The sequence below is a fragment of the Salvia miltiorrhiza genome, chromosome 4 (genome assembly GCF_028751815.1).
Source record: "Salvia miltiorrhiza cultivar Shanhuang (shh) chromosome 4, IMPLAD_Smil_shh, whole genome shotgun sequence".
Lineage (NCBI taxonomy): Eukaryota > Viridiplantae > Streptophyta > Magnoliopsida > Lamiales > Lamiaceae > Salvia > Salvia miltiorrhiza.
In genome coordinates this window covers 53,099,489-53,112,423 of record NC_080390.1, presented here as the reverse complement: position 1 = coordinate 53,112,423, position 12,935 = coordinate 53,099,489, and the positions used below count along the sequence as shown (strand labels likewise).

Here is a 12,935-nt window from a genome sequence, read left to right as displayed (position 1 = left end):
GCACATGCTCCTCTAATAGCTCCACAAAATGTGGCTTGTAACCATTGTGCCCTTGGATTTTTTTATTTATTTTTTATAAATTACAAGAGGTGTCTACTTATATAATGATGGGAAAACTATCCGCCACCGTTGAATTTTAGCTGTGATGGTGTTATCAAAAAAAATTATTTATGATGGTATTTAAAGAAATGGAATGTGCAAACTTTCATAAAACGTGTTATAAAAAATAGGGTAATTGGTGTATAAATACATAAACTTTACTCATTTTTTGGTATTTAACATGAACTTTAAATCCTAATTATAAATGCATGAACTTTACTTTCTTTTGGTATTTAACATGAACTTTAAAATATAGTTATAAATACACGAACTTTAAATTTATTAAATTTTTGACTCGCTTTTCATTTTTCCCCAAATTAAAGCTGACTTGGAATGCCTGAATTTTGACATAGACAATTTCTCGCTATAAAAATTAGTCTTCACCGTTCAATTTTTGATCTATTTTTTATATTCCGGATTTCTGAAATTGGCTTCTAAACGATGAAATTGGCTTTTTGAAATCCCCAAATCTTAAAGACGAAATTTGCTTTATGAATTTGTGAAATTTGTAGACAAATTTTATCGTTCACTCTCATATTTTAGTTTTGGGTTATTTTCCTTTAATAAAAAATGACGACGCCGTATCTTAGCGCCAAATTGACCACATTAAGATTCAAGCTTTTCAAGTTAGCTTTAATTTGAGAAAAATGAAAATGTGTCAAAAATTGAATAAATTTAAAGTTCATGTATTTATAACTATGTTTTAAAGTTTATGTTAAATACCAAAAATGAGTAAAATTAATGTATTTATAACTAAAATTTAAAGTTCATGTTAAATACCAAAAAGTGAATAAAGTTCATATATTCATACACCAATTACCCTAAAAAATATTATAGTTTTTTAAAGAGGGAATGAATATTATAGTAGTGCACTTGTCTTATTGCGTTAGACTGAAAACGATATTTTATGAGGGAGTGGTCCGAAACATTTGAGATAAAAGTTTGTATTAATAGCCAAATATGCCGTATTTCTTAAATTGTATGTAAAAAATGTTATATTTTATAAATTTAAGTATTTTATGTTCAAATTTGAATGATCGAATTTATTTTAACTTTTGATGTTAATAGTTTTATTTGATTTTTGTGAAAAAATTACAAATTTGATCGATTTGACAACTATCGGTCAGAAATGTGTAAGAAAAAATTGAATATAATAACGATTTGACAACTATCATTCAAGAGTTCATCTAATCACTCGAGCAGCAGGATCATTTCACCGGACGACCAGATCGTTTTACCTGGTGGCTAGATAATATGATCGCCCGATGAAATGATCTTGTTTTCAAGCGGCTAGATGATCTAGTCATCTATTGATTAAATGAATTATTAACTGATAGTTGTCAAATCATTTTTTTTCATTCTCTTTTAGTTTTTTGTTACATAATTTTGATTGATAGCTATCAAATCGATCAAATATGTAATATATTCACAAAAAATCAAACAAATTCATAAACATCAAAATATTTAAATCTCGGACATAAAATAATTTTATTTATAAAAAATGACATTTTTCATATATAACTTGAAGAAGTAAGACATTATAAATTTTCACTCTAAAAGTTTTATCTCTGTTATTTATTTAATGATTAATGGCAATATTTTCCTCAATTATGTTTTTATCAATATGGATTTTATTAAAATCAAATCATACAAGCGAGATTATTTACGGACCACACCTTAATTTTATTTTACTTGGTTCTATTTTTAGTCAAACCACGTTTACAACTATAAGTTGCTTTGTGTAGGATTTCTATTTTATGATTCACTTAATTTATTATTATCATCCTACATATGACATCCTTACCATCTATAAATAAAAATAAAATTATTTGTAAACAAAATCAATTTTTAAAAGTAAATTAGAATTACAAACTTTGTAGAAAATAAAAAATAATATTTTTTTCTTTCCCCTAAATCCGCGCCCCACTTCGTTATTTTCCCTAACGACAAGGACAAAAACTTGGGTACAACATGTTGCACCATGCAACATGATCAATCCGCGGCATGGAGCTCTGATCTGGACCTTTTACTCCATTATATTGTATGATGCAACATGTTACATCCAATACCATCTCAAAAATACGATGCAAAAAATGAAGGTGGGGGGGGGGGGGGAGATTTATTCGACTTATTAAAAATGTATTCAATTGTCCGTCGGTAAACTAAGCTCCAATTTCGTCGAAAGTCAAATTTAAATGAAAATTACAATAAAAATATAAATTCATGTATATTTTTTTAACTTAATCGAAAGTTCAAATAAAAATTATATTTTTTTCTAAAATTCATGTATTTTTTAGTCATAACCTCTCTTTTTCTAAATATGTAATAAATGTTTGCAGCGTTGGTCCAACACTACTAATTGCAATATCTGAATAATACTATATTTTTTTAGAATAATAATAATAATAGTAGTAATTACTACACTGGATATCTAGTTTGTGGATTGGAGCCAACCCAACAATCATTGTTGAACTTTTAGAATGATGTGTTTCATAGGTTGGCTTGTAGCTGGCTTCTAATGCATTTAGTTTTTCAACAATTTTTAATATTTATTTTTACAAGAGACGTAGGTTACACATTAACTCAAGCAAATAACACCGGAAGTGATAAATTTAGAGCCATATCATCGGATGCATATCTAGATTTGATCTATTTTAGTAACTTTTATTTATTAAACTTTAATAATGACATCACTTTTGAAGTTTTGATCATAATAAGTACTATATCATTTTATCTGAAACACTGTAATTTTCATTTATAATAACTACTCCTCCTGTCTCCTAAGAAATTATTATATTTTCTATTTTCATTCGTTCCATAAAAAAATATCATTTCCATTTTGAAACATGATCCAACTTACTCTTTTTAACCACAATCACTTATTTTTACATAATCTTACAATCAATTCAACCACAATCATTCATTTTCATTCAACACATTATCTACTAACTTTTTTTTAAAATCCGTATCATCACATATGTGATATTCTCTTACGGAATGGAGGAAGTATTACTTTTACATTTGTTACTTTTAAGCATAAAAGTTATTACTTTTATTTGAAATACATTATTATTTCTATTTATAACAATTACGTCTTTTAATTATTTCAAATGCTAATTTTATTCGTGACAAATGTTACTATTATATAACAGGTCATCAGTTGAGTTGAGTTCGAGCTGATTTTGGGTCGATCCGACCCAAGCGCATTGCGCGCACAAATACATAATAGTATATAATTTGTCTAAATCTCATGTGTCTTCATTAATTTTATTAGGTTCGTGACATTCGAAAACGGAAATAAGTACAAATAAATTGAAGTTATCGTGAATGTCGATGTGATTTTCTTACATAATATAAGTTCAATAATCAATTTTCAAAATCATATTAAATACAAATTTTTATAAATGCTCATAAGATGAACCCCATCTCTACATAATAATTTCAAGCTTTTATTAGCTCTTTATATTATTAGGCAGGCCAGATAGAGATAGAGATAGAGATAGAGAGAGAAGAGTGCGATTAATATTAGAGAGTATAATTAATTGCTGATGTGTAGCAATTCTGGCCGGCCAATTCAACTACCCTATTTTGAGTCAATCTTTTATCGAATACTGAGTAAATTTTTCAGTTCCGAATTTTATTCACGTAATACTTACATAAAAGGTGGAATCCTTTTTTCATTTTAATTATTTTAACACTCACATAAAATGTGTGACCCTTATTCCATTTATAATACTTTCAATCACTTTATTAAAATTTGTATCACTTCTAATTGGATACTTAAATGTCTAATTGGTTATCGGGTTTTGGATAATCCGTTAACCGAACCGAAATTTCCGGGTTTAGGTATCCAATAACCGAATATTTTGGGTATCGGTTTGGTTTCGGGTATCATTTTTAGAAAAATTTCGGGTATCGGTTAACCCAATAACCGTAACGGGTTAACCGAAATAACCGAAAATTATTTAATATATATATATATTATATTTTGATTATTAATTCATTAATTTATTTATTTTTTATTTAAAAATCGAGTCTTAGCTAAAATAAAATTATGATATGTTTAAAGTTTAAGAATAAGCTTTAGTCTAGTGGATAAGTTGCTTTGTGTATTTTCTAGAGACTAAGGTTCAAATCCTCTATTTAACAAATTATTTGAATTTTAATTTTTTAAAATAGGTATTTCGGATACCCAAATAACCGAATCGGGTAACCGAAGCGGTTATTGGGTAACCGAACACTTAAAACGGTTCGGGAACGGTTAGTGAAATATGACAATTTCGGGTTCGGATAACCGAAAATTCGGGTATGGGTAACCGAACCCGAACCGATCGACAGCCCTACTTAAAATTGAGATGCAGATATATGGAGTAATATTAATGGTAAAAAACAAAAACGCGTTTATGTTGTTTTTGGTCAATAGTATACATTTCAGATTTGTGAAAACCGAAGGAAACAGCCTTGTAACGTCCCTAGATATTAATCAAACCTAACACACATAACAACTATATACCATCTCACTCGCTCTAATCCATCTACCCAATATTTTATGAAAATATTATAATACCACTTACCTTCTCGTCAAATAGAAAAATAAAACAAACATGTGAACAGCGTACCCTACAAAATTACAGTCACAAACAAACATATATACATATACATGATATATAAAAACACATGGTTAAGTTCACTTCGGAATTCTAAAGCATCTTTTCAAAAATGACCCGATCTTTTATTATTTTTTAAAAGTTTGAACCTTGCAAAAAAAAATTTAATTAAATTAGCTTGTACGGCATTATCCTTGAACACAAAAACTTCTGTGAAACCGGCTTCATAATATGACATTACTTCAACATACAAATGACATTTTATCATTTTAAAGTATCATTTGTAGGTTGAAGTAGTGTCATTGTGAAGTTGATTTCACCATAAAATCGATTTAACAGGAGATTACCTCATCCTTGAATATCCTTATCATATTCACTTATCTCGAATGAATTTGTCTTAAACATGTCAAGGATATTCCACACGAAAATATGACCAATTAATTCAACTTTTTGATATCCTAGTTGGCTTATAGATATGGTTCATCAAAATTCAATTTTCTGATATTCGATTCTTGTCAAAATCGATACATCATTCAAAATTTGAGGTTTTAAAGATACCAAGAGTTTAGATAATTTCAAAAAAATATTGTTCTGAAATTCAGTTCACAGTCTATGTTTAATCCAAAAACATTTAAATACAGTAGTTTTTATAACTTGATGCTTGTTGTAAATTAGTACTCCCGAATCAGTTTATACTTTAATTCTATTTACATTCAAATTCAGTACCTCTATGATTTTATCACTGCATTAAGAATATATTTAATTTATTGATCATTACTAAATTGATTATTTATAAGCTTTTATTAATTATTTAGATTTTTTTTTTTTTTGATCAGAGAAAAGAGATTTCATTCATAAAAGAACGGAACGGATCACCAGGTACCAGAGGTACCAGGTGTACAGAACAAATGTGAAAAAGAACGAGTGAATGGGCAAAAGAAAGAAGCCCAACCAGAACATCATCAAAGAGTATCTCCAGAGTTCGGACTACCCAAACTCCACACCAATCTCCAACCCTCAACTGAAACAAACAGCAAAAGAACAGAGGAAGGTCTTGAGCAGGATCAGGATCATCAGTTGAAACTCAAACTTTAGCAGTCCAAACCACCAACAGCCATAAACCATCTTCTAAACTCTTGCTCCTGCTTTGGTTGATTTAAATCCGAGCTCCAAACCCACAATCTCGCCTTAATCTCTGCCATCATTCTTTCTTTATTCCAGCTTTCTTGTTTGAAAATACAGTTGTTTCGAAACTTCCAAATACTCCAAATCACACACAACCAAACACCAAGGAAGAAATCCACATCCTTCTTGCTCCCCAAATTCACAAAGGCGTTGAAATGATCTTTGGAATTAAAATGAAAGACTGCTTGTTTACCTGTCCAACGTAAAATTTCTTTCCAGATTTCTTCAGTTTTTTGGCAAAGGAAGAAGAGATGCTCAATGGTTTCTTCTTTCAACTGGCAAAAGGCGCATAAATCAGCCGCCGCGTGTGTCACCACTTGTCTCCTTCGAAGATTGTCCACCGTTGCCATTCTTCCGATAAGAACCTTCCAAGCTGTGGCAATGACCTTGGCTGGAACTTGAGCTTTCCAGATCATGGCCAACTCCTTTTGAACTCCACAAACATTCGACAAACTCCTGTTTTTAAAGAAAATCTCATAGGCAGTCTTGACCGAGAAAACACCGCTACCTGCTGCCTTCCATCTCCACGCGTCCATTGTACCTGCATTCAGCCGAATCTTGCTCACACAAGACCTTAAAGCCCGAATCTGTTCCAGATCTCTCTCCCTCAAAGTCCTTTCCCATTCGAATTTCCACTCCCAAATTCCCTCATTCCATTCCCCCATACTACTAACAACACCCTCTTTATTTGAGTTGAGACGATACAGTCTCGGAAACAGATCAGCCAGAGGTTTCTCCCCCGCCCAAGTGTGAGTCCAAAACCTCACCGAGTTCCCATCTCCAATCTCTCGCTCAAAATTTTCTCTCAACCCTTTTCCACCCTCGCCCTTACTCAGTCCCACCACTTTCCTCCACCAAGCCGACTTAATCGATTTGTTTCCCTCAGCCCTAAAACCCTCTCCATCCCTCACCAAATCCCCATGGCAAGATTTAAACACCTTCACCCACAACAGATTTTTTTTCTGTCAAAAATCTCCAGATCCATTTGGCCATTAGAGCCGAGTTAAAACCACCCAAATCTTTAAAATTGAGCCCCCCAAAATCCAGACCAACACAAAGCTGCTCCCATTTTACCCAATGGATCTTCCTCTCTCCTAATCCCCCCCCTCCACAAAAAATTACTCAAACAGGACCGCATTTCAGCTAACACACCTTTAGGAATAAGAGAAAATGATAGATGATATACCGGAATGGATAGAAGAACTGATCTAATCAGGGTGATTCTACCAGCAAACGAGAACTTCCGTTTTTCCCAGCCCTTGATTTTGCTCTTGATATTATCCACCACGTACTGCCATTCCGATTTCCGAGAAAGCCTTGTCCCAATCTTAATTCCCAGATATTTAGTGGGTAATGCACCCACTTTACATTTGAGTATGCCCGCCAGATCATCACTTCTGCACGCTGGAATCCCCACACCAATGAGGCAACTCTTGTCGAAATTCACTGTTAAACCCGAAATTAGTTCAAAAGCTTGAGAACATACTTTAAAGCTCTGACACTCTCCGCCTCATTTGTTAAGACGAACATAGTATCGTCGGCATACTGGAGATGCGAAATATGAATGTCTTCTTTCCCAATCTTAAACGCTTCAATCAGATTCTTTTGAACAGCTTTTTCCATCAGAAGGTTCAGGCCTTCAGCCGCAATCAAGAAAAGGAAAGGTGATAACGGATCACCCTGTCTAAGACCTCTACCAAGTTTAAACTCACCAGAGGGGCTGCCATTGACGAGGACGTTTGAAGATGCCGAGGTGAGACATCCTTTTACCCATGTCCTCCACCTAACACTGAAATTCATCTTCTGAAGCATACCGTCAATAAAGCCCCAATCAACAGTGTCGTAGGCCTTTGCGAAATCTGCTTTGAATAAGACTAGGCCTTTTTTCTTCCTCTTGCTTTCATCAACAATTTCATTAAGGATAACAACTCCGTCTAAAATGTACCTCCCCTCGATAAAAGCACTCTGACACTCTGAAATAACACAATTCAGAACCTGTTTCATTCTGGCTGCCAAGACCTTCGCGATCACCTTATAAAGGCAGTTGATAAGGGAGATCGGCCTATAATCCTTGAGCTCTGTCGCCCCTTCCTTCTTTGGAATAAGAACCACGAAAGAAGTATTACATCCTCTTGCAATTATCCCAAATTTGTGAAACTCTTTCATTAGTTTGCACAAGTCTTCTTTGATGATTTCCCAACACCTTTTCAAGAACTGGAAGTTAAAACCGTCTGGTCCGGGACTTTTATCTCCATCGCACTGCCACACCGCCGATTTGATCTCCTCATCTGAAAAAGGAGCATCAAGGCTATCCCTAATGTCATCCGGAAGCTTCTTTTGGCCAAACTCGTCCGGAATGACCGAACTTCTTCTGTAAGTTTTCTGGAACTGAGATTGGAAATGGATTCTAATGGCCTGTTTCACCACCCTCAGATCGTTCGACCAGCTATCTTCCACCATAAGCCCTGAGATACCGTTATTGATTCTTCTGGATTTGATTGCTTTATGAAAGAATTTACTGTTGATATCTCCCTCCTTCGCCCATTTACTCTTCGCCTTTTGAGCCAACAAACTATCTCTGTCTTTAAGATGTGTCATTAACGAAGCTTCGGCCTCACATCTTTCAATGACTTATTCCTCCTCAAGCCCCAAAGAATCATCAATGAAGTCCCATTGTTGGATTTTGTCCCTCAGCGTATCAATTTTCTCCTCAATTCTACCAAACGAGGTTTTATTCCAGATCTTCAAGTCCTCTTTCAACCTTTTCAGTTTTTCTTTAAACACAAAGCAACCCCAACCTGAAATACCTCCCTTAATTATTTAGATAATAATCTATAAAATTAATCATGGCCGTACTTGAAGATAGAAGAAATCTTCCTCTTCCACAATTATTAGAAATAGTTCGATCCTTGACTTATCAAAGATACATGAAATATAAAAAAATGAACGTTTCAATTTTCACATGTATAGATTAATTTAATATATACCGTATAATAAAAAAATAAGAGACATTATATTCAACCAATCTCATTCGCCATTCCCACCAACCCGCTCCTCCCAAAAAGAAATAAAAATAAAATAAAAAAGGAAGATGGAGTCATGTTCCACGTCCGCAGATCTGGGCCGTCCGATCAGTCCATAATCAACGGCCGAGATCAATCCTCAACCAACTCCCGCTCATGGGGCGACTGGTCTGAATCTATCCTCCACTCCTACAAACCTACCAAAAAATGTATACGTACACATCTCTCTGTATCTATAGCCACACCAACATTTCCTCTCTCTATTTAAACCCCCTCTCTCTCCTCCACCAGTTCAAGAAACACACACACACACACACACCAAAAAGAAAAGGAAAGTTGGGAAATTTACAACATCAGCAAACTAATTAATCCTTTTCTTTTGTTGTGTGTGAGCGACTTTCTCTCTCATCTCCGATCACCGCTTTAAACCAATCATTCATTCCGATCATGGCGGCGGAGAACGGGCACAGCGAGAACGGGTTCTGCGTGAAGCAGAGCGACCCGCTGAACTGGGCGGCGGCGGCGGAGGCGCTGCAGGGGAGCCACCTGGACGCGGTGAAGAGGATGGTGGAGGAGTTCAGGAAGCCGGCGGTGAAGCTCGGCGGCGAGACCCTCACCATAGCCCAGGTGGCGGCGATCGCCTCCCGGGATAATGCGGTGGCGGTGGAGCTGGCGGAGTCCGCCAGGGCCGGCGTCAAGGCCAGCAGCGACTGGGTCATGGACAGCATGAGCAAGGGCACCGACAGCTACGGTGTCACCACCGGCTTCGGCGCCACCTCTCACCGCCGGACTAAGCAAGGCGGCGCTCTGCAGAAGGAGCTCATTAGGTAAGAAGCGCCGGTTATTCTCTTCCACTTCTTTTCTTAGTAATGGATTGTCATTTTCGGACAGTTATCATTTCTGGTAGTATTTTCCATAATGGGGAAGTTACTGTTTACTATATTATTTAGTAAAAAAAATGATTAAACAGAATTTTAGAAGTTACAATTTTAGCCTAGGTTTGAATCAACTTACCATAAATAGTGTTGTTGTACGGTCTAACTAATCTTTTTTGCTAGTGAATTATTGCAGTAACATTTATTTCGGCATGTATGTAGTAAACAAATTACAGTACAAAGCTTGTTACCTATTTGTATATACTTATAACTACGCCTGAATGAAGTTGAGTCATATTCTTTGTCGTAGTGTCTTAACAAAATTGAGTTGTTTTCTTTTTTGAAATAAATTAAAATTATTAATTACACCTTATTTACTCTATCTTTTATTTTAATTTTTTATTCAATTCTTTATTTCTTTTTTTCACTAAACACTAGTAGTTACTTAAGTTCCATGTACAAAAAAAAAACAAATCTTAATGGAGGGAGTAGTAATAATTATGTGATTTGACTTTAATCTCCAAATTATTACTTGTAGCCTACAATCTTTAATTGATGAATTAATTAATTTGATTTTGTACGTGCAGGTTTCTGAATGCTGGAATCTTCGGCAACGGCACGGAATCAAACCACACTCTACCGCACTCATCAACAAGAGCAGCAATGCTAGTGAGAATCAACACTCTTATGCAAGGATATTCCGGCATCAGATTCGAAATCTTGGAAGCCCTCGCCAAATTCCTCAACCACAACGTCACTCCTTGCCTCCCTCTCCGCGGCACCATCACCGCCTCCGGCGATCTCGTGCCCCTCTCCTACATCGCCGGCCTCCTCACCGGCCGCCCCAACTCCAAGGCCGTCGGCCCCGCCGGCGAGCCCCTCACCGCCGAGGCCGCCTTCAAGCTCGCCGGCGTAGCCGGCGGCTTCTTCGAGCTGCAGCCCAAGGAAGGCCTCGCCCTCGTGAACGGCACCGCCGTGGGCTCCGGGCTGGCCTCCATCGCCCTCTACGAGGCCAACATCCTCGCCCTCCTCGCCGAGGTCATGTCCGCCATCTTCGCCGAGGTCATGAACGGCAAGCCCGAGTTCACCGACCACCTCACCCACAAGCTGAAGCACCACCCTGGCCAGATCGAGGCGGCGGCGATCATGGAGCACATCCTCGACGGCAGCGCCTACGTGAAGGCCGCGCAGAAGCTCCACGAGATGGACCCGCTCCAGAAGCCGAAGCAGGACCGCTACGCCCTCCGCACCTCCCCCCAGTGGCTCGGCCCGCAGGTGGAGGTGATCCGCACCGCCACCAAGATGATCGAGCGCGAGATCAACTCCGTCAACGACAACCCCTTGATCGATGTTTCTAGAAACAAGGCCCTCCACGGCGGGAACTTCCAAGGCACTCCCATCGGCGTCTCCATGGACAATTCCAGACTAGCAATCGCTTCAATCGGGAAACTCATGTTCGCTCAATTCTCGGAGCTGGTTAACGACTTCTACAACAATGGCTTGCCCTCCAACCTCTCCGGCGGGAGGAACCCTAGCCTCGACTACGGCTTCAAGGGAGCCGAGATCGCCATGGCCTCCTACTGCTCGGAGCTACAGTTCCTGGCCAACCCGGTCACCAACCACGTGCAGAGCGCGGAGCAGCACAACCAGGACGTGAACTCGCTCGGCCTCATCTCGTCGCGGAAGACCGTCGAGGCGCTGGACATTCTCAAGCTCATGTCGTCGACGTTCCTGGTGGCCCTCTGCCAGGCCATCGACCTCCGCCACCTGGAGGAGAATCTGCGCCTCGCCGTGAAGAACACGGTGAGCCAGGTGGCGAAGCGGACCCTGACGATGGGGGCCAACGGGGAGCTCCACCCGTCGAGGTTCTGCGAGAAGGACCTCCTACGGGTGGTCGACCGCGAGTACGTCTTCGCCTACGTGGACGACCCCTGCCTCGCCACGTACCCGCTCATGCAGAAGCTGAGGCAGGTGCTGGTCGACCACGCCCTCAAGAACGGGGACGGGGAGAAGAACCCCAGCACCTCGATCTTCCAGAAGATCGAGGCGTTCGAGGCCGAGCTCGAGGTGCTCCTCCCCAAGGAGGTGGAGGGCGCCAGGAGCGCCCTCGAGGCGGGGAACCCCGCGATCGGGAACAGGATCAAGGAGTGCCGGTCGTACCCGTTGTACAAGTTCGTTAGGGAGGAGCTCGGGGCGGAGTTCTTGACGGGGGAGAAGGCGGCGTCGCCCGGGGAGGAAGGGGAGAAGGTGTTCACGGCGTTGAGCAATGGTTTGCTCGTTGATCCTTTGTTGAAATGCCTTGAATCGTGGAATGGAGAGCCGCTGCCCATCTGCTAGCTAGCTGTTTTCTCGCCATCTTGTTAATTAATTTTTGTTTAATTGAGTTCTCTTATTTTTGTGTGTGTAATTTCTTATGTATGGATTATTGTATTGTAAGGAGCTCTGGGAATTTCTGGGCTGCCTTTGTATTTAGTATGTATTACAGCATTACTACAATCTAAGTCTATGTTGTTTGCAATCGGACCTCGATTGTGTGAATCACTTGAACAACTAAATTCGGTTATTCATCCTACTTTTTTTTGTTTTTTTTTGTTCAAGGTTTGGTTATTGAGTTTTTATAATTAACACTATAAAGTATTGTCAATAATCATATATAGCGTTCATCATAATCATAACTGTTTAAATCATATGATGGGACAAAACTATATTATATTATAGTGGTATGCAATTTATGTGATTATTTGATAACAAATTATATTGCATTTCGTAGCAAGAGTATCGTAAAATAAATATAAGTACAAACTGTGAAGAAAGTTTTGTTGCATGATATACATTTATGTATTGGTTAATAGGGTTAAACGATAAAATAAATCATTAACTTTGACTATATTTTATTTTTCAATATGATTTGTTATAATAATAACATTACCTTTTAAGTTGTAGCAAAATATATGCTTGCAATATATTCGGTAATGTAATTTTGATCTTCCGTAAAGTGGCATGTGCATGGCGAATGCAGACCAGATTTATAGACTAATCAAGTCACATCATTTTCTCAATTGTTGAAAATATTAAAATGTGTTTATTTTGCAATAGATTAAAAGTGATATTATTATTATATTATTATTATTATGTACAAAATATAT

The 12,935-nt window shown here is 37.8% G+C and overlaps 1 protein-coding gene across 1 annotated transcript; it reads left to right on the top strand.

Moving 5' to 3' along the window:
• Nucleotides 1-9,121: 9,121 nt before the first annotated feature.
• LOC131020540 (phenylalanine ammonia-lyase) lies at nt 9,122-12,307 on the top strand. The gene is made up of 2 exons (XM_057949428.1): nt 9,122-9,741; nt 10,377-12,307. The coding sequence occupies exons 1-2, from the start codon at nt 9,362-9,364 to the stop codon at nt 12,124-12,126; spliced, it is 2,130 nt and encodes a 709-aa protein (XP_057805411.1). The 5' UTR covers nt 9,122-9,361; the 3' UTR covers nt 12,127-12,307.
• Nucleotides 12,308-12,935: the final 628 nt, after the last annotated feature.

Bases quoted from the DNA above. Each gene is read 5' to 3' on its own strand.
- LOC131020540 (XM_057949428.1), top strand. From the start codon at position 9,362: ATGGCGGCGGAGAACGGGCACAGCGAGAACGGGTTCTGCGTGAAGCAG. The intron at 9,742-10,376 runs GTAAGAAGCGCC...TTGTACGTGCAG, and splicing joins CTGCAGAAGGAGCTCATTAG to GTTTCTGAATGCTGGAATCT.